The sequence below is a fragment of the Cyanistes caeruleus genome, chromosome 5 (assembly GCF_971803275.1).
Source record: "Cyanistes caeruleus chromosome 5, bCyaCae1.hap1.1, whole genome shotgun sequence".
NCBI classification, from domain to species: Eukaryota; Metazoa; Chordata; class Aves; order Passeriformes; family Paridae; genus Cyanistes; species Cyanistes caeruleus.
Window position 1 is genome coordinate 7,638,484 of NC_141705.1, and position 22,968 is coordinate 7,661,451.

The window sequence follows — 22,968 nt, forward strand, 5'->3', positions numbered from 1 at the left end:
GTTATTTTACCTAATATGTTTATACACCACAGTGAATTTAAGAAGTCTTTTTGAACATCAAAAACCCCACAGAAGATGAGTCTTCTCCACTAATCCAATTTAAACCTAGTACTTTCTTATCATCTTCTTGTGTGCACTGATCTCACAGGAAGTTTCTTGGGTGGAGACTTGAGAAAGTTTTCAAAAGCCTCTGAACTGTAGCTGAATTACTAGTTTGGTTTTATTGCACAAACCCACTTTCTACCATCCAAACAGACCTTAAACCAGAAGACAGTTCCAGAGAAAAAACTCTGCTCTGGAACATCTTCATGCCCTCAGAGCTGAGGAGATCACACACCCTATTCAGCAATTAATGCCATATTCTACCTATCCTTACTGACATAATCAAAGCAGGTTAAAGAAGTTTTCCACAAGTAAGACAGGCAAGGGAGCTGAGTGACCAGACTTCAGTCCAAGGGAGCCCAGAACAGCAGCATGACACAACTAGTCTTGGAAGTTACACCTCGTCCCAAAAGGAAAAGGGTGAGTTATTCAAAACCATGCCATGACACAGCACTTGGAATAAAAAGTCAAGTTACAGTCTGTACTAAAGGCCCTAACAGCAACAAAGTTCCACTGCCTAAAAAAAAAAAAAAAAAAACCACAGAAAGACGAGTCCAGAAGAGAAGAATTAGAGAATAATTGTTTCTTCATCATGATCAGTTTTCTAAGAACTTAAGAACTGCATCTCTTCTAGTTTCATCTACTCCAGAGCAGTGGTATGCTTATCTCAGGTGTGGCACACAAACCTGCTCCCAACCCTAATGCTGTCCTCCATGACCAGCTAAATCATCACTGCTGAGTTCTGCAAGACACAGGGCAGCAATACTGATATAGAGCAGAAATCTAACCAACACACAAAACAACTGCTCAAAGAAGGAGGTGGCAACACATCTTTGTGACAATGCATCTGAAGACTGCTTAAAAATGGGAAAAATATGCCCCAAAGAGCACATTATATTAACATACTTCATGAGTTAAAGCCGAGTGACATCAGCCACATAAGAGAAGGCTGGAATATTCATGAACTTGATTGAAATGATATCATGGGCACATTTATAGAAAAGCACAAGGTCACACCATCAAACTGCATCACGAGGAATTAATCAGTTGGAAGGGTCAGAGCAGGACAAGAAAAACAAGTGACTGCAGTCACCAACACAAAACAGCCGTAAAAGGAGAGAGAATAAAAGCAAACAGAAAAAAGAAGTAGTCAGAGGTAGGCAATGCCCACAGTCTGCTTCAGCAGAGCCTGGTTTACTTAGCATGGCAAAAGAGACAATCAGCAGTAACTTTCTCTAAGCAGGCACTCTGAAGGGGAATCAGCTGGAAAGCAGAGCTGAAGTACCAGCTCCAGGGCACAAACACTTGATAAGGACACCTGATATGATTAGCCATGAAGAAAGTTTAAGAAATCACTCACAATCTTCTTCATGGCAGCTTTCTAACATAAACCAACCATGTTGGGAATGAACAATAAAATTCAGCTCCAATAAAAATCAGTGTTACATGGTGCTCATGTTCTAATCCTAAAAGTAAAACAAACCAAACCACAGCAACTTGTGCAATATTCACTTGATTTTTATAGGCTATTGAAGCCCAGGAACCTGTGTAATCTCTTTTAACAGGAGACTTCAGCTTGGCTATACATCTGACAGTTAGCACTTCTTGGAAATTGATGCCTCCACAGTATGTAAGCCTAAAGAAGAAGGTTAAGGAAGAGAAACTAGCAGGGTGGGGAGTGTTACACAAGAACAAATTTATCATAAATCTCAGGACACATTTAAATAGATCACAGAAAAATATTTTGACCACAAGTTAGCCAGTGAAGGGTGAAAGTAGCCTTACTCTGTGTACACAAAACCTTCTCAGATGGAGAGAAGAAAAAAACTCGAAGTAGGTATGAGTCACATTAAAGAATTTAAACATGACTGCTTTGGAATTGATGTGTAGAAGGGGAAGGAGGTTTAAAGCAAAGGGAGTGAACAGCAGCACTCACAGTTCACTAGCAGCTCCACTGAGGTTTGTTCTTACAGATTAGAGGTTATTACAAATATGACTGTTCACTAAAAACGCATTTCAACATCCTGCCCCTCCTTCATTTCCTCTCTGTAATCCTTTGGTTTACAGTTTCCAAACATGAACTTCAAGGACCAAGTAATTTCTGCTGTAACCCAAAGGTAAAACCACTAATATGCATTACAAACCATATCATTATTACAAAACTGGACTTGACCCTCAGTCTGAATGCATACAGATCAAATGATCCCCCATGGAAGACATGATGAAGTCTGTTTCACAGCAGGGGAAAGACTTCACCACAAGAGAAGAAAAAAACCACCCTGCAGTATGACAGCAGCTAAATCAGCCAAGCAGTACTGCTTGCAACATCTCCTGTAAGATATCAAAGCAAAAAAGGTTGTTTTGTTTTTAGATAAACAGAGGAGAAACTCAAAGTGTCCCAAACCTGTCACTTGTTACACTCTGCAGACAATATGTTGTAGCACTAGTTTGAATCTCCTTCCTATTTAGGTCACAGTTCCTGCTACTCCCACAAGTTATTGTAGGACAGAGAAACACATACTGCTGCTGTTACTTGTGGTGAACCTGGCAGTATATTGATTTTTGCTTTGTGCAACTGGCAGCTGGTTTCATGACTACTCAGGAGAACAGGAATCTTAACTGAAGTTATTTCACAGGTGCATAAGGAACTCCTAAAGCAGAAGATCCAGCATGTATCAGTAGACTCATACCTGAAGAAAAAAATAGCATTTATGCCTAAATAGACATTAGAAACCAAAGGCCATCTCAAGAACATAAGCTTTACAAATAGTGCTGCTCAGGGAATTAATAATTGGAAGAGACAGGCTTTGAGAGCTATTCATAGAGCATACACCAAAAAGGTTGCAGAGGACATTCCTTCCTTCCCCCTCAAACTCTGGCATCCCCTCCTGAAGTACACTAGCATGCTTTTTTTAACCAACAGCTTTAAGGCACTAACTTCCAGACTATCAAACTGCTGACAGTGGCAATGAAAAAAAAAAGAAAGAAATCCCCAAATTCTGCTTGGGAACAGACAGTTGGGAACAGTTTTCACCCTTCTGCCACCATCCTCTAGCTGCTGACTGCCACACGTGCAATTTGTCTCATGGTTCCCCAGAGGTCTTTGTATTTTTTCAGAGTATGAATTAAAACATAAAAAGTCAGAATTATGCTAAGTGGGTTTCAATTTAATATGGTAACGTTAAAGATTCAAAACCACAGTCATTGATTGCAGAAGCAGATTCACTAAAAGAAAAAATACAAGTACAAGCCATAAAAAGAGTTGATCACATTAGCAGAAGAATGTCCTGTGTGTCTGGGAGCAAAGAGTGGATGGGGAGATGTTCACATGGCTTCACAGATGCTGCAGGATATTCTCAGCCCTGGTTCTCAGATATGCCATGGCTACAACATCCAGGTAACATCAGGGTCACTAGATCCCAAGCCTACCTAGTCAGGGAATGTTTTGTATAAGGCAGCTTCTACAGCAGCCTAAGAATAGCCCAGTGTATTTATAGGACTAACTGTGGGTCATGCCACCACACAAGAGGATCAGAAAACTCAGTTCCACTGGATTTTTCTGCTACGAGTAATAGAAAATTCCTTACTGCCATAATTAAAGTGGAACAGGACTTAGTGATGCTCAGCACCAGAAAGGACAGCTGGTTTTCTAGAAAGTTATTCTCTACAAGGATCTAAACAGGATTTTGACACCAGACCAAAGAACTTGAAAAAAAGAAAGCAGCAGAGCTGCAAAAATAACTCAGAGCGAAGCCAAAGGAACTTGCAGAACAGCAATGTACATGAAGCAGAACCTGAGGAGTAGCTGTGTAAGCTACTTAATTCTGCACATGTCCTGTTCTCACACAGTAATAGAGAAAGAATTACTCCTGCTTCCAACACTCAGTTCTGCTTCCTCCCTCCAAAAGAAAGAGATATTACAGCAGCAAGCAGTAGTCCATAACATCCTTATAAAACATACGCACATGCAGGAACACACAGATACGGTAATAGGGAAAGAAGCTGGCAATATTTAGGGGAAAAAAGGTTTTTAGACCATGTGAAATTAGCCAACAGACATCATGCTGGGTTGCTAATTCCCAGTAAACATAGGCATGCATTTTGTAAAGATGCTTAAATGCCATGTAAAAAAAAAAATATTGACTCCCAGTAGAACAGTTCCATACTTTAGGTTTGTACTGTGCAAGATTCATCCTAGAGGAAAATGCCTTATGTGCAAAGGTTTCCTTTTTCAAGGCCTGTTACTGAAGGAGCTTTTCAAGTTCAAGAATCTTAGTCTTTTTTTAAAGAGCACAGCTGTGCAGAATAGCATCCAAATTCAACAGTATCAGAGGCAGAGACTAGAGGTTCTCCAAACCCTGTGTCAAACCATCAGACTAACCCCTTCAGGCAATAATGTCCAAGGTAAGAAAAACAGTCATCTGTCTTTGAAAAATAACTAGGTCAAGAAAATATTCTGCTGTGGTTAGAAAAACCCACAAGGCCACTTCTTGACAAACTTTATGACCTGTATAACTCCAGTTTGGAATGTAGTTATCAGTTATGTTTCAGCACAGGAAACTTAAATCTGTTCATGACAGCAAGATCATTTTAAGGAGCAAGACTGGAAAAAAAAATGCTCCCCTCTAACACTGCTCAATCTAATAATAGTTTTTTTCTAACAAATTAAGGACTCCATTAATTAGAAATTACAGCTATAAGTAAAGGATCTTTTTCATCATAATGAAAGGGGAATCACACAAGATCTGGATTATCCAAGTTCAGATGCACCTGAAACGGAGCCCTAAATGGACAGCAATTCCCAACCCCCTTCCCTCCCCTTCTTTTATGCTACCTACTCATCTTGTTCATGGCAGGAAGAGGTAAAAGCATCAAATTTAACTCTCTAACTTAAGCATTATCTCCAACAACTTGGCAAATTGCAGATTAATCCTCAGGTACTTACACTGGTACCAGAGTAAATCAAGCCTCAGTCAACTGGGCCTATTTACTAAAACAGGACTGGAAAAAATAAAAGCATGTTTGAATTCAGGACTGGTAGAAGCTGAAGGTATTGAGACAGGACCTGCTGGTCCTGCCAGAAGGATCTGTCATCAATATGAACAGTTGCTCACCGTAAGTCAGACTATACAAGAAGCCTCAGATGTGCCCTGGAGCTCTTAAGAAAAGCTTTCTTGTTCTACAACACCTATTTTGAAAGGCCTCCCTTCTCAAAAATGGCTGTTCCTTGGACAAGGTACAAAGACTAACAGCTCTAGTGTCAAAAAATCATCAATTATCAAAGGAATTTCATTAGTTTTGTAGCAGGCACACAGCTATATATGAACAACAGATACACTAAAATAGCAGGGATTTGGAGACCACTCATGTTCAGCAGATACCAAATGCAATGGGCAGGACTCTCCCACAAGTGTGAGCTCTGATGATTAAATGCCCCAGGCTACTCTCATAAGAAGCCAAATACTGGTAACTGGAAACTTCTGGCTTACTGAAGTAATTATTTGTAGTACTTTGAACTAAGCTAAAAATACATAGTCTTTGATATATCAAGGATCCTTCTCATCTAAATCAGTATGGAGCTAGATGTTTCATACTACATGCACACCAATAATATAATACAGAATATATCACTTGTCCCCCTCACTATAACAATAGTTGCTTTTTAATAGACTACAGTTTCATTTTTAATAGATTATAGCTTAATCTGTGATGCCCTACAATATACTCACAAGAACTAAACAAATAAAAAAAGTCCAGAAGGTAATCCTGTGAGATCAATTCTATTGTTTTTGTGATATCAATTCAATATCATTTTTGTACCATGACATAAAAAGTTGGCATTTAAAGGTTTCACATATTAGATCAAATTATAAACTGGGTAGAGAATGTTTCTGTAAACCACCCCACAAAAAGTAAAAATACCTGTCAGATGCTAAAGCTTAGCAGGACCAGGACACTAATTATCCATGATTCATTAGGCATCCCACAAATCTGTTATTGCTTCCTCATATGGAAAGTTCTTAAGGACTGTCATATTCTGAAGCCTGGTAGTCAGAAGATGACTCACTCACTTTAAGACAAAACATTTTTACCAAAATATAATGCCTGTTTCATACAGACATTGTAATCACCATTGTATTTGAAAGACGAAAACAAGGAAAAGGAATTCAGCTTCCCTTCCTCTGAGTCCTCCTCATACAAAACTCAAACCACAGGGGTGGCAAGGGGAGGGGAGCAAGGAAGGGAAAAACAAATGCTAAAGTGGTTTCTATAACCAAACCCTCCATAATTTCAAAGCATGCACAACATTAACATGCTGCAGAGTGACCACAGGAAAAGCACAGCTTCAGGGAAGATAATGCTTTATACCAGTGCCTTGCATACTGCCGTTTGCTTAAGGACATCTTTAAACAACAAAAATTCAAGTAGTTGGAGAACCCAAACTTAAAATTACACAATAGAGGTCACAAGAAGAAGTGTTTCACAGCACATCTTCATCTATGTAAAACACAAGTAAAGCATCAAGTGAGGAAGCAGGGCCTGTAACGCAGAACAAAAAAGGATACAGTTTAAGTTACTTTTTTTCCACCTACAGAACTTACCAGAAAAAATTAATTTAAGTTCTCAATAAACACTTTATTGGATGGGGCAGGGGGAGTCTTAATTAGACTCCCAGTGTCAAAAATAACTGGGAAGAAGTTGAGAAGCAGTAGTTTCAACATCTCATTTCATATTTAATTACACATACCTTTTTCTCTAGCTTCATTGAATTGCAGAATTATCTGAACTGTTAAGTTCAAGAAATTGATAGAGCAAACATTGCTATCAGAGATGCTTCTACTTGAGCAAAACTATTTTCTTTTTTTTAAGGAAAATAAAAAATACTGAAAATCTTGGAAATTCAAGCATCCCTTTCAGTTTAACTGATGCTATACAATCAAGCACAGAGGACCCAAACTCATCACCCCAAGTCTGCTGCTAGAGTCTCCTACATCTCCCTCTTGCAATAACTACACTCTTAAGCTAGCACTGCTCTGCCAGGCAGCCCTTAGAGCTTACATCATCTATACATATACTGCAGCCATAAAGGCTCACACAGACTGTTGAAAAGGAAAGTGAATTCCACAGGGCAGTGTCTCTGGCAATTAAATCCACTTTGAGCTGAGCTACATGTTACTTGGATATAGAGCCCACAAGTTTTACATGAAAAGCTCAGACAAGCCAGGTCAGTAGCTCTACACCATTGACACCATCTGGGATCTTAAGCTCTACAAGATTCATTGTCAAATTAAGTTATGACCTGTCCTGCCTTTTTTACAGGCAGATGTTGAAAGGCTTATACAGTGCTCGCTTCCTTCTGAAAAAAAAATATATTTGATGCCATTCTTCATTTTAAGAGACTGTTCTTTTCACTTCTACAAAAATTCATCAACACATTAAAGAACTAAAAACCACACTTGAGTCTCTGCACCTCCCCAGTGCAGAGAAGGCTCCTAATGTTTGCTCCCGAAAGGCCCTTTAAAGTCAGTCATGGCACAAGTGTCATCCTTAGGCACTGCTGCCACACATATTTTGGTGAAAATTCTCAGCTCTTTGTTTTCAACACTTCTGTTTTCACCTGGTACAGTGCCTGAACTTATTTTTAAAATTAAAGCTTAATTTTGCTACTTTCCTTTGCTAGTTATTAAGCATAATACCCAGTTTTAAAAATAAAGATTTTCACATGCTTCACATTAAAAACCATCTGGGAAGGGATGGAAAATGAACATCAGTTTTGCAACACCACAGTGTTAATAGGAACTGTGTAATTATAGATAAGCCTTTTAACTGATGTTAACAAAGTCACTCTTGAAATAGAAAAATTTAGAGACCTCCTACGTTACTTTCACACAACAGATGTGCAGTTCATCTATTTAGGATTGGAAGGATGAAAGAGCCATACAACTATGCCTGAAATGACAAAATTCAACTCAAAACTGATTGTCAGATAGTAACATAACGCCCAGTGGAAAATACAGATTTTTGACAAGGTTAAAAAGCTGTCTTTAAGCTTAAGTCAACTACTTATGCTACAAATGCATACTCCAAAAATAGTTCCATATGCCCCTGAAGATACTACTGTTATTTAAACAAGTTCCTGCTCAAACAATGGACACAGCAAGAGACAAACACTAGCTGCTACATATGATTAAGAAGTTTACAAGAAAGCTATACTGATTTATAATGGCGTAAAACAAAGTTGTGGCGGGGAGGTTGTTTTGGTTGTTTGGGGTTTCTTTTAAATATCTAGAGCTTAAGCCCACTTAGAGGTTTTTTATTCTGATGCAATACATGTTAAAGAATTTTTTTTAGTTTTGAAACCAGGAGTTGAGTATTTCTAATGTAAGTACTTCAACATAGGAAGTAGCATCTGTATAACACCTTACAAAGTAGGGTAAATAAAGCTTAAGATTACTGAAAAAGTTTCACTTTCAACAAAATATTCATTTCATTAACCTGTTCTACTGGAGTATTTTGAAAAGGTTTAAATTAAGAAACCAATCTATTAGGGAAAGGAATAGTCTAAATGTTTGACTGGAAATGGAGATTTAGCTGAACACCTCAGCTGGAGCTACTGAAGTCCTTGAAGCTCTACAAGAAGCTCTCATCCCTGGCTATTACTTCTCAGAGCTCCCTCAAATATCCTGCTCATGTGTTATTCTCCAACTCATGAAGAAAAATATTTCCTGACCAAAAAAGCAGTCATTTACAAATTTTTCACAAAGCAGGAAAGTATAGCTGGATACAGGCTCCCAGGCACTAGGTACCACATTTAATATCTGCTATTCTTCCTCTTGCTCCTGTAGAAGTTGCTTTCAGATGGAGACTAAGACATATGACATGTTTTTATTAACTAGAGGACCAGGAAGACTATTTCCATGAAATACAACCATGACAGTAGAAAAGAGATCCAAAACTACATGACACTATCTTAAGTGAGTCTGAATAACTTTTATAGCTCAGGCAAAACTGCCTCTGCTTCCCACAAAAGATTCTTTTTATCTGCTAAGGAAACCACATCCCCGGAGGCATTTAAAAGGCTACAGTGGACAAAATACTAGAAAAATATATTGTGGGAAGTAATCATGCATCAACAGAGAATGAGACAGGATGATTTAAGATATGTTTCCTCGGCCATGATTTCCACAAATGTTTTTTACAGATTGATAGCCAAATGTAAATAGTTACACCAATATGTGATTCAACTGTACATTATTTTTATTTAATTTGAGAATATGGGAGGTTTAATCACACTACATAGCAGATGCATATTGCTTAACTTCAGAGAGGCAAATTTAACGTACAGTCCAAGTCAAAATATCTGCAAATTTATTAGACATCTGTTGCACAGAGGTGCAGAACAGGAATACCTGTGCTCTTCCAGCAGTGGCAGCGGTGCCGGGATTGCCACTGGCCATCACTGAAGTTTGCTTAAGAAGTCAATGCCACAGGAGGAGGCATCTCAAGAAACTGCTTCTATCTTCCACATACCTGTTCCTCTCCAAAGATAACTTCTTCCTGATCTTAGCAATTCTCTGGCCTCTTAATTGATCTGCATTGAACAAATACAGCTTTACCAGCCTCTAGCAAATTGATGCTGACTTGTACTTCATTGTTCAAAATCCTGCAGGTATAGCAGGAGTTTATCTTAACTCTACAGAAGCTTAGACAACCTGCAAATATCTTACTGTACTCACTTTCTTTCAGACAATTGTCCCCCAGGACAAGATTACCCTTAAATATTGAAGAAATATTGAAGTCTTTAGCCTCTCGCACATAGGGTGATGCTGCACGGGCAAAGAGTACAACAATTTTCCTTGAGGTCCACTGCTCACAATTTATTTCCAGCTATAAATTATGTTTATGCCTAGAATTACACAAAATGGATTTAAACCACTGTTTTACTTACTGGGCAATTTTCATACAGTGTTTATATTTGAAATACAAATTATGTGATCTTTTGCTTTCTTGGTTTATGATCACTTACAGAAATTACCACCACAGGACAAAAAAAAAAGCCAAAAAGATCCCTGAAGTGTTTTTCAAAGTAAAGATAGGCTAGGATTAGTTCTATTTTTCAAATGTTTAGTTAAAGGCTTCCATGGTAATAGGTATTAAATTTTAAAAAAAGAACTAAAATTCTGTTCCTGGCTCAATTGTCTCATTCATAGCTGTTCTTTTTGGTCTTAAAGGGAAACTACTAGTATTATACATCTACATTTGCTACCATTTAATTGATCCCAATCCTTCTGTACACATTACTCATCTGTATTGTATTTTCCACAAACCACATTCCAAAACCCAAGGGCATTGAGGGTGCCCTGCAGCACAAGGTACCTACATACAGGGCAAGGACCTCTACTCACCTATTTTATCTGAGCATTGCTGCACCATCAATGCACCACTGAATTGCAACATGTCATGCACAGGTAGAAAAACCAGACCTACACTGTGACCCAGAGATGCTGCAGTACATCTTGCAAGCGAATCACAAGCGTGTGAGTGATTACGTGCTGCAATCGTATTAAAGACCTCCCCCAAATCACACTGCACTCGTGGGCAGGGCACAGAACAGCCTTTGCTGACTCCACAAGCACAAATTACATCTACCCCAAATAACCTGTTTGTTCCCATTTAGACAAGAGGCTACAAGACAAGCTTTACATAAGCATCTCAAGCTATTTAAAGCAACATGTTTACTATTAATAGAGCACAATTTGAATGAACTTCATGAGCCAGCACTTAACCTACTTTAGCCAGTGCAGCCCTGACTCACAGGGCAGGCAGCCTGTGAGCTTAGTGAGGGACTTGATATCACTTCTTTTATCTTGCACATGCTAAAACAGCAACCTGGGAGAGAGCTTGACAAAAGGGAGCAGCTCCTGCACTACACTAATCACAACAAAAATTCAAAGAATCAGGAAGAAGGCTTCCACATTTACTTTGCTCAAGGCTTAAGCTTAGTAAGGTCACAGTATGGCTAATTCATAAACCTGTCCCCATACTAACCATTACAGTTAACCTTGAAGGGCAAAAACCAGCCATTGCCTGGCAGTCCTCAGACTGCAACCACACATTTTGTTGCCCTGACTTATGTACCTAAATAAAATAATTGGTATAATAGCTCACCCTTGTATCTATTCACACTGGCTTCTACAAACTGGCCTACAGAAAGCGAAACAAGTAAGTGGATGCAGAGATTGCACAATAGAGATCAGGAGTTACCAGGAAAGTCTCTGTAATAAAAGCAGCAGCCACCTGACCCAAGTTCAGTTGCAACACTGCTGATGTGCTCTGCCCTTTATTAACTAGTGCCTCCTCTTCCCACCCTTCAGGGACACACATCCACCCCCAACATTCACCTCAGCTTTGTATGTTTTTAAACTGCTGTGGGAATCACTACCATCTAGTCCTTCTGCTTATTCTCACATGTAAGTGATACTAGTTTTGCTGTTTTGGTCAAAGTTGACATATTTGACTTATTTATTCACACTTGCACTGTGAGAAACCCTCATTACTATATAAAGCCATTACATCACTGCTATCTACAGCATAAAGGCAATAGTCATAAAGCAATTTTAGCTCAATTTACTTCAAGGATCAAAGTTATCCAAATGTTCTGCTTATTGAAGAGCTGAAACTTCAAGAAACACTAAATCAAGCATTCAGGTATTGCAGGTGATGAAGTATTTACAAAAATTGAACTGTTGTGTAACACGGTGGACGTCCAAGATATGGGGTTAAAAAAGCTGACTGTCAATAGAAAATAGCTCTACTAATAGTGGTCAGAGTTTGAACCACTGAAGCACATTCTGAAGCCCCCAAGATGCACACTGGCTGGAGCCAGGCCATGCTGGAGGAAGTATCACATTGCACATTCATTGTTCCTGCATCCCTCAAAGCAGCTGTTCTGGTTGGGCAGGGTGCCAGCTGCAGCTTTGGCCTGACCTGGCGTGGCACTTAGGCTCTCCCTCAGTACCAAGAAAATCCAGTAGTATAAAATCCAGATGACTTTACAGCATTTCTAAGAAAAGAAGCACCCTGTACTAGGAAATTACAACTTCAGTCCCTGAGTTATTTGACTGCTTAGAGGCCCTTAAAACTCTTCACTGTGTTGTCTTATCAGTCTTATGTTAATTAATGCATGATATGCCCCAGGATTCAATAGCTGAAACTATTACTTAGGTGAATAAAGCCAGGTATTTGATATTAACTATTTAAACAGACCAAGTACCACTTCACAGAAAACACAAGTAGCTTGGGATTTTTAAGTATGATACCAGGATTATTACTTTCTGGAACCTCATGCCACCACACAGGGGGAGGAGTAAGACAAGAATGTTGAACACCAGAAATACTTCAAACTACAGTGTTTTGTTTGATCTAAAACAGAATTAAATCTCACTGTCACAGCAAAACTTGCTTACACACCAAAAAACATGTGCAACCTCTTGGCTGCTCTTTCCTTGTCGCACCTCAGGATCAACTGACATAACTCACGAAGCAGAACACTGGAAAAAACTCAGCAGTTTCCACTTCAGTAAAGAAACATTTCTCTCCTCATACTGCAGCTAGCAGTCTAAACACCACCTTGACTCATTCTGTGGCAGGCTCTGAGGCAGAGCGGGTTTGCTGCAGGAGAGCACAAGCCCAGGGAGGCTCTCTGCCATCCCCAAACACCGGGGTGCCGGGATGTCTGGGCCACGGGGGGAGGCTGACACCGCTCACTGCAGCCAGCTCCGGATCGGGGTGATGGTCAACAAATGCTCACAGACACCCCGTTCTGCTGTGCTACAGCTCCTACAGCTCTTCTTGCACACAGAACTGAATGGAGAAAGTCATTCTGAGCCTTCAGGGGCTGAAAACTGCTATCGTATTTTGTTATCTTTTCCTACAGTCTCTTCCACTTGTTTTTACAGCTGTCTTCATGTCCTAGAAGGTCTGATGTTTCACAAGTTGGTATTTTCAGCTTCTAGTCCAAAAAAAGATCCTTCCAGAATTTAGCACTATATGAGAGCTAAGCAGGGGTGTACAGCAATCTGCTTGAACACTTGAATCTCTTTCTACATACATGAATCACTCACTTTACTGGATATTAATGTGGCATTTTCCAGGAGAATTGAAGATAGGGCATATTCCTTCCCAAGAAGGTATGAAAACCTAAACCAGAGGGGGAGTGCAATGAAGTGTGAAGGTCTGTGGAAGAATAAAACAAAGTCAAAGTAAATAGAAATAAACAGTTTATGATATTCAGAGCAGCCCAACTTCTTTACCTCTTCTAAATAAAGGCACAAATCAGAATATTAAAGATGCAACACTGGAAGGAGCAAGCCATGAACAAGGACTAGTTAAGAACAGGCAGAGATAAATTAATAATCTGAATTTTCTCATCAATGAATTCTGAACTTAAAAAGCAATGACAATGGGAACTTTGCTTTCAGAATCAGACTTTTGATTTTTCTAACACTGATATTTATCAAATTATTAGGGACTGAAGCAGCAACCAACAAGTATGCTTTCAGAACTCAACTAGCAAAAAAACCAGTTCACTAATGAAAAAAAAAGCCCAAAACAAACAACCAACATCAAAACAAAAACAAGAAAATAAAACACATCAAACAAAAAAAGTCTTTTCATCCCCTTCTTCCTCCTAAGTTTCACCTGACCACAGTTATTCAAGATCTTCATTCAGATACAACAGCCCTCGCTTCAAGCTAATGTAAATATATCATTTAGTGCTGATAAAACACTGATTTGAGAGAATTCCGTGCTGAGAAGCTTTCTGCAACTTCAGCATGTCTTTGTGTCAACCTCTCAGGACACCAGAGCATTGGCAGAAATGTCTGCAGCCCCAAAACTTTCACCTTCAAGAAGTTGTGGTTCCAATATATCACCTTCAGATCTATCATAAATCATTTGACCCATGTTAAGTTCTCCACAAGCACTATTATCTAACTGCTGACCTGCTTTTGAGCAACTACTGGGTAAGTTGAGCTTTTTAGAAAGATTTGAGAACATCAAAATATTTGCAATAAAGCTTAAAACAAAAATCCTTAAAAGTGCTTGTTTTCAACAGAGGTCTTTCATAAACTGACTTGGAAGTGAATTTGAAATCACAGAAAAAGTATTTTTGGAAACAATAAGGAGCCATCAAGACACATGAAAGGAAGGGAAGGTCTTACTGAACTCTCCCTAATGGTAGCCCTGATCTTCACTGAGCTCTAAGCAGATATAGGACACCTTGTATGACACTTCAAAACAAGCCTTCTCTAGTATTAGCTTATGATATTTTGCACAGCAGTAATTTTGCTTAAGACCACAATATAAGTTCCAAAGCATATACATCTGCCAGGATCTGGGGCATGCAGAGAAGGTAAGATAGGAAGCCTTCTAATGATAACATGGGTAAGCAAGCTGACATTCTAAAATAACCTGGTATTTCTTAGACTTAATTCAATTTTTACTTCAAATGTTTCTAGTACTTGCCTAGTTTTTCAACAAATGTTTTCATTAAAGTTTAGCATGTTTGGAAATTGATGCATTTCCAAGCTATAGTTTGTGCCTTTGACTAGATACACAGTAGCATCTTGATAGGAAGATTCTACTGAAAGAGATGGAAAGAAAGCATTAGGCCTTGACACTGCAGAATAAACTACTCATCATGAAATCATCTCTTCAGAATAGTCTTACAGGGAAAAAATAATAAAGACTGGCTAAATATTAGTGTCATATACAATTCTGCAGCAAATCTAAACAGCCAAAAAACTTCCTATAGACATGGGCTGTAACAGGTTTCCTCCATACACACTGCTGTATAGATTATTTAAAAGGCATTAAGACCTGAGCAACTGAAGCCATTCAGTAGTCTGAAATATTGCACCTCACCTCCTGAGCCCGAAGAACGCAAACATCGAGTCTAGCCAAAAAAGGGGCAGGTTTTAAATTTTACATTAAGAAACCTGCATGAGACCACACAGGCAGTTGAAAGGCAAATCCAATAATACTTCTGGTCTAGATTAGCAAACTAATCCCAGCAGTGATTAACACAGAGAAACAGGTAAGAGCTGATTAGCTAACTAGTAAACTTGCATCTTAGCCAAAACTCAGAACACTGTCTAGTCATACCTAGAACAGAACCATTACCAACCTTGTCAGTAATAAACCGATTGTTCTACCCCCACAGCTTCACTAAAAATGCTGTATTTTTAAAGAGGAAAATCCTTTAAGATATAGGGAAGTTGGTTTCACAAAAGTACAAGGGAAAGGTAGTTGTCATAGTAGAGACTTTCAGTCAAGTGGATATAAATTAGTTAGCATCAGACAGTTCCAGTACCTATTTTACTGGTATTCTTCCCCATGTATTTTGATGTAAAGCCTACTAATACTGGGGTACCACAAACTACATGTTTTAGCCAACACTGTGGCCTATTCAGCTTTTCTTCTGCACAGTGCATCACATACAGGGACACTGGTGCACAACTATGTCCCTTCCTTACAATTTCACTGCAGTTTTTGCAAACTGCCTCATTACCACTAGTCATAATAGATCCACCACACAAGCCTTCCAAGTCTGGTATCTACTGAAAGCAGTAGGGTTATATTCACAAGCACAAAGTGTTCTCTGACTATAATTTTAGATTCAGTTTTACATTTTTAACTGTAGCACTCAACTCTGTGGACAAAGAAGCTCCAAAAAAAATAAGCTGTATCATATGCACTTGTATTATGCACAAAGTATAGGCAAACTGAAGTTTCCTAGCTCTTAAATCAGCACCTCTACTCTCATGAGAGGGAAAGTAGAATTCTGAATAAAATTCTGGAGTAAAACACCCCTCCATTGAGCTGGAGCACCTGGAGTTGCCATATTAGAATACTATCTCTTTCCAACTGCTTATTAGCAGCTTCTTTAGTTAATCCATTTATACAGGGGTTTGTTTGCTCTTATTTAGGCTTTATAGAATTACTCAAACTATTGGGAGGCTTAATCAAATAGATTTGCACCAAGATTACTCAAATCATTGCATTTGGGAACACAGTGGTATAAATTTCTTGCTACCATGTCCACTCCATTCCCCATGGCTTCCTTGCTTTTCAAAAAGGAAGCCCATTTTCTGTGGGCTTTAAGCATCTTTTCAGCTCTCTCAGCATTCTGTATCAAGTAGAATGGACTTCAAGAACTGGGTTTGACAGGCAGAATATAAGCTGCATTAGGGTTCAGCACAAGCAACCTGTTCTCCTGCCAAAGGCGACAGATACAGGGCACAAGCAAATCTGCAACAACTACAAATTAGTGCCGCTGATCTAGGAACAGCCTTTCTGCAAGAGCTCCCTTCCCACACTGAGGAAAGTAAAATCTCACCCGTGTCATTTTAAAAAAGTCTAACGATGGCCTGTTCCATCGTACATCCTCCTCCCGTCTGCGCTTCAGCCGGCTTTTCTTTTCGTTCAGGACGCAGGGCTGCGAGCGGCACCTCAGCAGGCCCTGCCGCCGGCTGAGCTCGGGTGTGGAGGTGGGAGTGCTGTTGGCTGAAGGCAAGAGATTTCCTGTCTCGGTGATGTGCTCCTGGGAGAGGGAGAGGCGGCGCCTTGGGTTAAAGTCACAAGGGCCTCCGGAATTCCAGCGGGTGCTGGAGCTCGTGCTGCCCTCGCTGCTGTCCACAAACCCGCTGCTGGCAGAGGAAGGTCTGGGTACTGGAGAGGTGTTGAAGCTGGTGATGGTGAAGACGTTGTTTAGGGACAGGATGTTTTGTGGCAGGCTGATGCTTGTGCTTCTCTGCAAGGTGGCACTTCCATGGCTGTTGCAGCGCTGCAAGGTAGCGCTGCCGCCGCTGTTACAGCGTCTCTTTGACACAGGAGTCCAAACCTTGGAGCCGCCGGGCTTCCAGGGTGACCGGCAGCGAGCCAGCTCGTCCGGCTCCGACAGGGACCTGCAGTGGCGCTTGGTGGGCGGTGCCAGGGGCTGACCCGAGTTTTCATTCAGGTTTAGCTCGCTTATCCATCCTGACACCATGGACGTGTTGGAGGATTCCTGCTGCCACGGCAGACTGCCATTGCTGGCAGCGCTGGTGCTGAACGGGCACACTGGGAAAGGGTAAGCTGAATTCCTGGTTGTGTCAGGCTGGATTGGGTAACTCCCATTTAAAGCTTTCCAGGGACTGTCTTCTGAAAGCAGAAAAAGATACAGGTAAAAGATTAAAAGGGAATGAACAATTTGTTTTAAACCTAGTTTAATGTAAAGCCATCAAAATCATCTTCAGAAGGATGAGCCATAAACACCCAGCTCTTAAGCAAAATTCCATGCTAAAGAAGAAAGCAGAAAACTCAAAAAACACAAAGACCAAAGTATTTGATCAGGAACCAATCCAGGCATTCCAGTATATATGTACCTTGTTAATACTTTTTCCTTTATTCTGAATAATTACAATTTTATTTTTTTTCAGTGAGCAACAGGGACAGTTTCCTAGTGCATAGCATATACCACAAATAAATCGTGTAGCAGTGAACAACCTCAGGTACAACCAAAACAGATTAACAGTGTGAGAAGCCATCAGGGAACTTTTTTATTTTTTTTATGCAATAGCAGGATAATCACTTCAGACTACTGTTTCTTCATTTAACTCTTATGCTTTTCTATTAAGAACACCTTATTAAAGAAAACTTGCAAAGGGTATTCTTATTCTCTGCTCTGAAAAGCTTTGAATTAGAATAAAGTTAAATCAGACTGAAGACTGCTGCCTTCCCCCCTTACACTCTGAATATAAGAAAGAGATGCAAATCTTAATTTAATGCATAAAATAAAGTATCCCTTAAGAACCTCCTGCAAGTTTTACTGTGAATGCAGACATAGTGCACAACTTCTCATCTGAAGTGGCAACGCTGGGTTAAAAGCAGTCTGCCAGTGCAGCCTCTCACTCTTTTGTGAAGCATTTCTTTGAGAACATTCTGCACATTTTACAGCTGTTCCTCTGCATTATACAATGAAGTGTAAGAAGAACTACAGCAGACTTTGGATTTGCAAATTGAAAAGCAGAAAAACTGTTGGCCAGCTAACAGTGCTTCATGCTTGGTTAGAAAATTTGCTAATTTAAACCAATTAGCCAAATAAGTTTCACTTATCCTGGCTTTAAAGAAAGAACATTTAAAATACCCATTTTTTTTCCCATATACCTATTTTAAGAACCTAGAGAGAGCCTAAACACTGAATACTAGTATATTCTTATGGTAGACTATCTAAACTAAAGTTTTAGAGTAATCAACAGCTAAAAGATTTGCTGAGTAGCTTTAAAAGTTGCAAACCCAAATAGTTGTACATGTTCCATGCCCAAAGTATGTCATGGATTATCCTGTTTATTTGGATCTTATTTAAAGAACACCCTATTGTCTCAAAATCATTTAGCTGTGCAGACAGCTGGCCTATTCAAACATGTTTTATTAGAATTCCTCTGTCCTTCCTCCTCCATTCTTTCAGATGGGTACAACCACATACTGTGCTTTGCCTTAAGCATGCAAGCTCTTCAAGGCAGGGACCATCCATAATTCAATGCAAGTAAAAGAGCCAACACAATGGGATCCAGCTAATGTTTGAAACTCCTAGCATCTACTGTAGGACAATTTCCTAACTCAGACTCACCTGATTTTTTAAAATTCTTAGGAAGCTTTCTCCCAGGCTAGGAGGCTTATTTAAAAGTTTAATGTAGGAAAAAAAAAAAAAAAAAGAGTTGAACCTGTATTTTAATTGTTTACATGGCAGAAGTACCAAATCATTTAGTCTGAAAACAGGTCTAAGATCTGTCTTAGATCTAAGTCTGACCATTACCTTAACTCTGCAAAGTCTACCACTAAACCGTGTCTCAAGTGCCACATCTACATGTCTTGTTAATACCTACAGGGATGGTGACTCCACCACTGCCCTGAGCAGCCAGTTTCAATACTTGACAATCCTTCCAGTGAAGAAATTTTTCCTAACATCCAATCTAGGCCTCCTCTGGTGCAAAATTTGAGGCTGTTTCCTCTTGCCCTGTCACCGGTTACATGGAAGAAATCCTTCCTTCATGTGCAGGACAGGTCACCTTGTTAGAAAAGGGGATCAGGTTGGTCAAGCAGGACCTGCCTTTCATAAAGCCCAGACTTACAGGCCTGTAAATTCCCAGATCCTCCCTTCAGGCCCTTCTGGTGGATGGATGTCACATTTGGTGGCCTCCAGTCCCCTGGGACCTCCCCAGGGGCCAGGACTGCTCGTAAATGATGGAGTGTCTCAGTGAGCCCCATCCATGAACTCCCTCAGTCCTCTAGGGTGGATCCCACCCAGCCCCACAGACCTGTGTGTGTCTAAGTGATGTACCAGATCTCTGACCATTTCCCCTTGGATTATGGGGGTTTCATTCTGCTCCCCATTCCCATCTTGGGAATGAGTACCCAGAGAACTGGTCTTACTGTTAAAGACTGTGGCAAAGAAGGCATTAAGCACCTCAGCTTTTCATCATTCTCGGTCCCTATATTCCTCCTTGCGCCCAGTAAAGGATGGAGATTCTCCTTAGCCCTCCTTCTGTTGCTGATGTATTTATACAAACATTTTTTATTGTGTTTTATGGCAGTAGTCAGATTACGTTCTTGTTGGACTCTGGCCCTTCTAATTTTCTCCCTGCATAACCTGACAACATCCTTGTAGTCCTCCTGAGTTGCCTTCCTCTCCCTCCAAAGGTCAGCTCTCCTGGTTTGGTTTTTTTTTTTTTAGCCTTGAGCTCCAGCCAAAGCTCTCTGTTCAATCAGACCAATGTTCTTCCCCATTGGCTCATCTTTCAGCACATGGCATAGATAGCCTGCTTCTGCACCTTTAACATTTCCTTCTTAAAGCTCATCCAGCCTTCCTGGACTCCTCTGTCCTTCAGGACTGCCTCCCAGCTGCCAACCAGCCTCCTGCCCAGGCTGAAGTCTGCCCTCCAGAAGTTCAGGGTGGCAGTTCTCCTAATCCCTGCCTCCTTCCTTCTCCAAGGATCCAACCCCCAGTCGCTGTACCCAAGGCAGCCTCTGACCACCACATCGCCACCAGTCCTTCCCTGTTCAAAACCAGCTGGTCCAGCAGAGTATCTCCCGTCACTGAGTTCACACATCAGGGAGTTTTCTTCCACACAGTCCAGGAACCAACTAGACTGCACTCTCTCTGCTGTACTGTATTTCCAGCAGATATCTGGTAAATTCAAGTCCCCCACAACAACACGGACCAGCAATTGTGAGGCTTCTCCCAGCTGCTAAAAGAATATTTTGTCTGCCTCTCTTCATCCTGGTTGGGTGGTCTGTAACAGACACCCACCAGGATACCTGCCTAGTTGCTAATGCTATTTAAGACAAAGCACCATTTGCCTTTTGAAATCTCTCACAAATTAAGATTCACATTTTATGAGGAATCCCACCAAGCAAATAAAAGTCCTCCATGCTCAGAGAAAACATAACATACAAAATTTCAAGTCCACCCTTTAATAAGGCAGTACAAAGTTTACATATCAGTAACTGGAACTTTTGTTTTTGCAAGACAAAACTTATTCTAATAGGACCAAGGGGGAATAAGAGCAAATAACACTTCTGTGCAGGCACTGGACTTCACCTTATGGTTTGCATCATGCTGGATGGTCCATGTCGCAAAGAATATAATAAGATGTACAAAGATTTCTACCAGTTGAGGAATCTGAAGATGTTTAACATGAAAAACAGCATTAATGTGCCTCTGTACGCACCAAGGCAGAAATCGAACAGAAAAAAAGTTTTACAGGGGCTTTTTACTATGCAAAGCAGATCACAAGTACAAAACTAACAACCAGCTATTCCCAGTATTGTTCAAAGACCAGCTTAAACCAGCAGGCTCTACAGCAGCATGCTCCATCCCCCTCACCTTATTTACAAAAGAAAGGCTGCTTGCTATACCAATTACCTCAGTAAAACACAGCTAAGGTTTCTGAAGAACTTACCATTGATTTCGAAAGGGAACAAGCTGCCACTTTTGTTCAGCTTCTCAGATGAGTACTGAAATCAATCAGAAAAAAAAAAGTTTTAACTGTAGAAAGAATCAGCATTCACTTCAAGGAAACTGCATGCAGGTTTTAGTTTTTCTATATGTGCACTTAGCAACACCTTTAAAAGATGGGGTTTTCCAATGTAACTTGAAGAAATTCCTGAACACCTGATCTGGCACCAAATTATTTGTTATGCTTTCTAATATATTGCTAAGCATCAAACTGTTTCAAGAGTTACAACATCAGCCCATGTGAATCAACTAGAAAATTAAGAGTGATAATTCATCCTTAATGAAAAAGCTTTGATCCAATTCTCATTTCAGTAGAGAGGAAATTACAATCTGGCAGTTGGGTTTCCATTTTCAATCTTAAGGCTAGAAGGCAAAACACTTCATCTTCAACTAAGGAACAGGAACAGCTTTATCTAAATTAAATATACAAGATATTGAAGTTCACCACCATGAACACTGTTCCAATCAGGCTTTATTAGCATTTACATTTTCTTATTATCAATGCAGTGAATTTTTTTTGTTTCTTCAAAGTAGGAAAGCCATTGGAAAAAATCCTTCCTATCATCAAAACATCTTTAGCAGACTGACTGCTTTTTAAATCTCAGCTTATTGGTGGGAAACAACATAATAGCCATGCTTAAAAGCAAGGTTTGTGTGTAAAGGCCTTCAATTAAGCCTCATCAGTAGGATCTACAAAGTAAGACAAGTTTGTAACTAATTTACCTAAAAAATATTACTACAAAGGCATTCTTAATTGTCTAGATTCCTCAGACAAAGCACAGAGCTTGCAATCCAGCCTCCTGTAAAGGAGCTATAAATAAGTGGCTCATAGCTCCATCAGCCCAAGGGTCATTATTCACTCCCCCACCACCACCTCAGGATGGAGAGGAAGATTGCTTTTAAAAACAGCAACACACTTTATGTGAACATTGTTCTTTGTGTATAGCCAAAGAAGATAGCATTGTACATACACTTCCTTTCCAGATACAAAGTCAATTTTTAAACAAACATCCTTGGGCTACAAAGCCTTTTCTTTTTTTCTTTGTACAGCAGCACAGAGTGCTAGTGACAACTTTACATCCTTGAGCCCTCAAGAGACAAACACTGAGCTGTGGTAATATTCCCTTGGTGTTATTGTTCCACAGGTAAGAAATAAGAGAACAGATGAAAGGATATGACAGTAATGAAATTTTAATCTTTTTTTATCAGCATCTGCATATGAGCCAAACCATACAATTTTTACTTTGCAAATCTATCTAGATGCATTTATAACCTTTTAAAGAGGTTCCTTAAAATAAACAGCAGAACCACACTTTTATATCTCCATTGGATCTGCTGTTAATTTGTACAATTCAAGCTATTTGAAGTCTGCAACTTGCCAGTTCCACAGAATTCACATTTAAAAAGCCAGTTTCCACCGTTTACTTTAATCAGGTACCAGCTGCATGTGAAACATAGGAACACATTTAGGTAACAGTAGTTACATTTCAGCTGTCCCTGAAGGAGAAATGGACAAATTAGAGACTTAAAGATAAGGTCTTCCAACAAATTCTTCCTTTCCAGTGTTCCCCAAATGAAAGGCAATGACAACCTATTCAACTATCAGACAGTAGCTATAGAAAATGTGTTTTTGTAACAAAATTCTGCGTCAAAAAGTCTTACAGCTGATTTAACCTGAGCCAAATGGAAAGGGCAGCAAGATGAGTTAATATGAGCATAATAGCTAGGGATGTTTCAAAGACTATTTATTCACACAGGCCAAGATATTCAATGCTTATAAGGAAAATAATCTCAAGGGCAATCCTTTG

The 22,968-nt window shown here is 39.8% G+C and overlaps 1 protein-coding gene across 12 annotated transcripts in view; it reads right to left on the minus strand.

The window, feature by feature from the left end:
- The window catches only part of FAM53A (family with sequence similarity 53 member A), a 69,353-nt gene that overhangs the window by 20,615 nt on the left and 25,770 nt on the right, over positions 1-22,968 (minus strand). For 6 of the 12 annotated variants that reach the window (XM_086888709.1, XM_086888712.1, XM_086888710.1 and 3 more), the window contains 2 exons: positions 21,105-21,159; positions 16,502-17,304 (listed from right to left, as the gene is read on the minus strand). In XM_086888709.1, coding sequence (XP_086744835.1) covers positions 16,502-17,304; positions 21,105-21,159 — 858 coding nt within the window. The remainder of the gene's footprint in view (positions 1-16,501; positions 17,305-21,104; positions 21,160-22,968) is intronic. The other 6 variants (XM_086888714.1, XM_086888718.1, XM_086888716.1 and 3 more) reach the window with 1 other exon arrangement.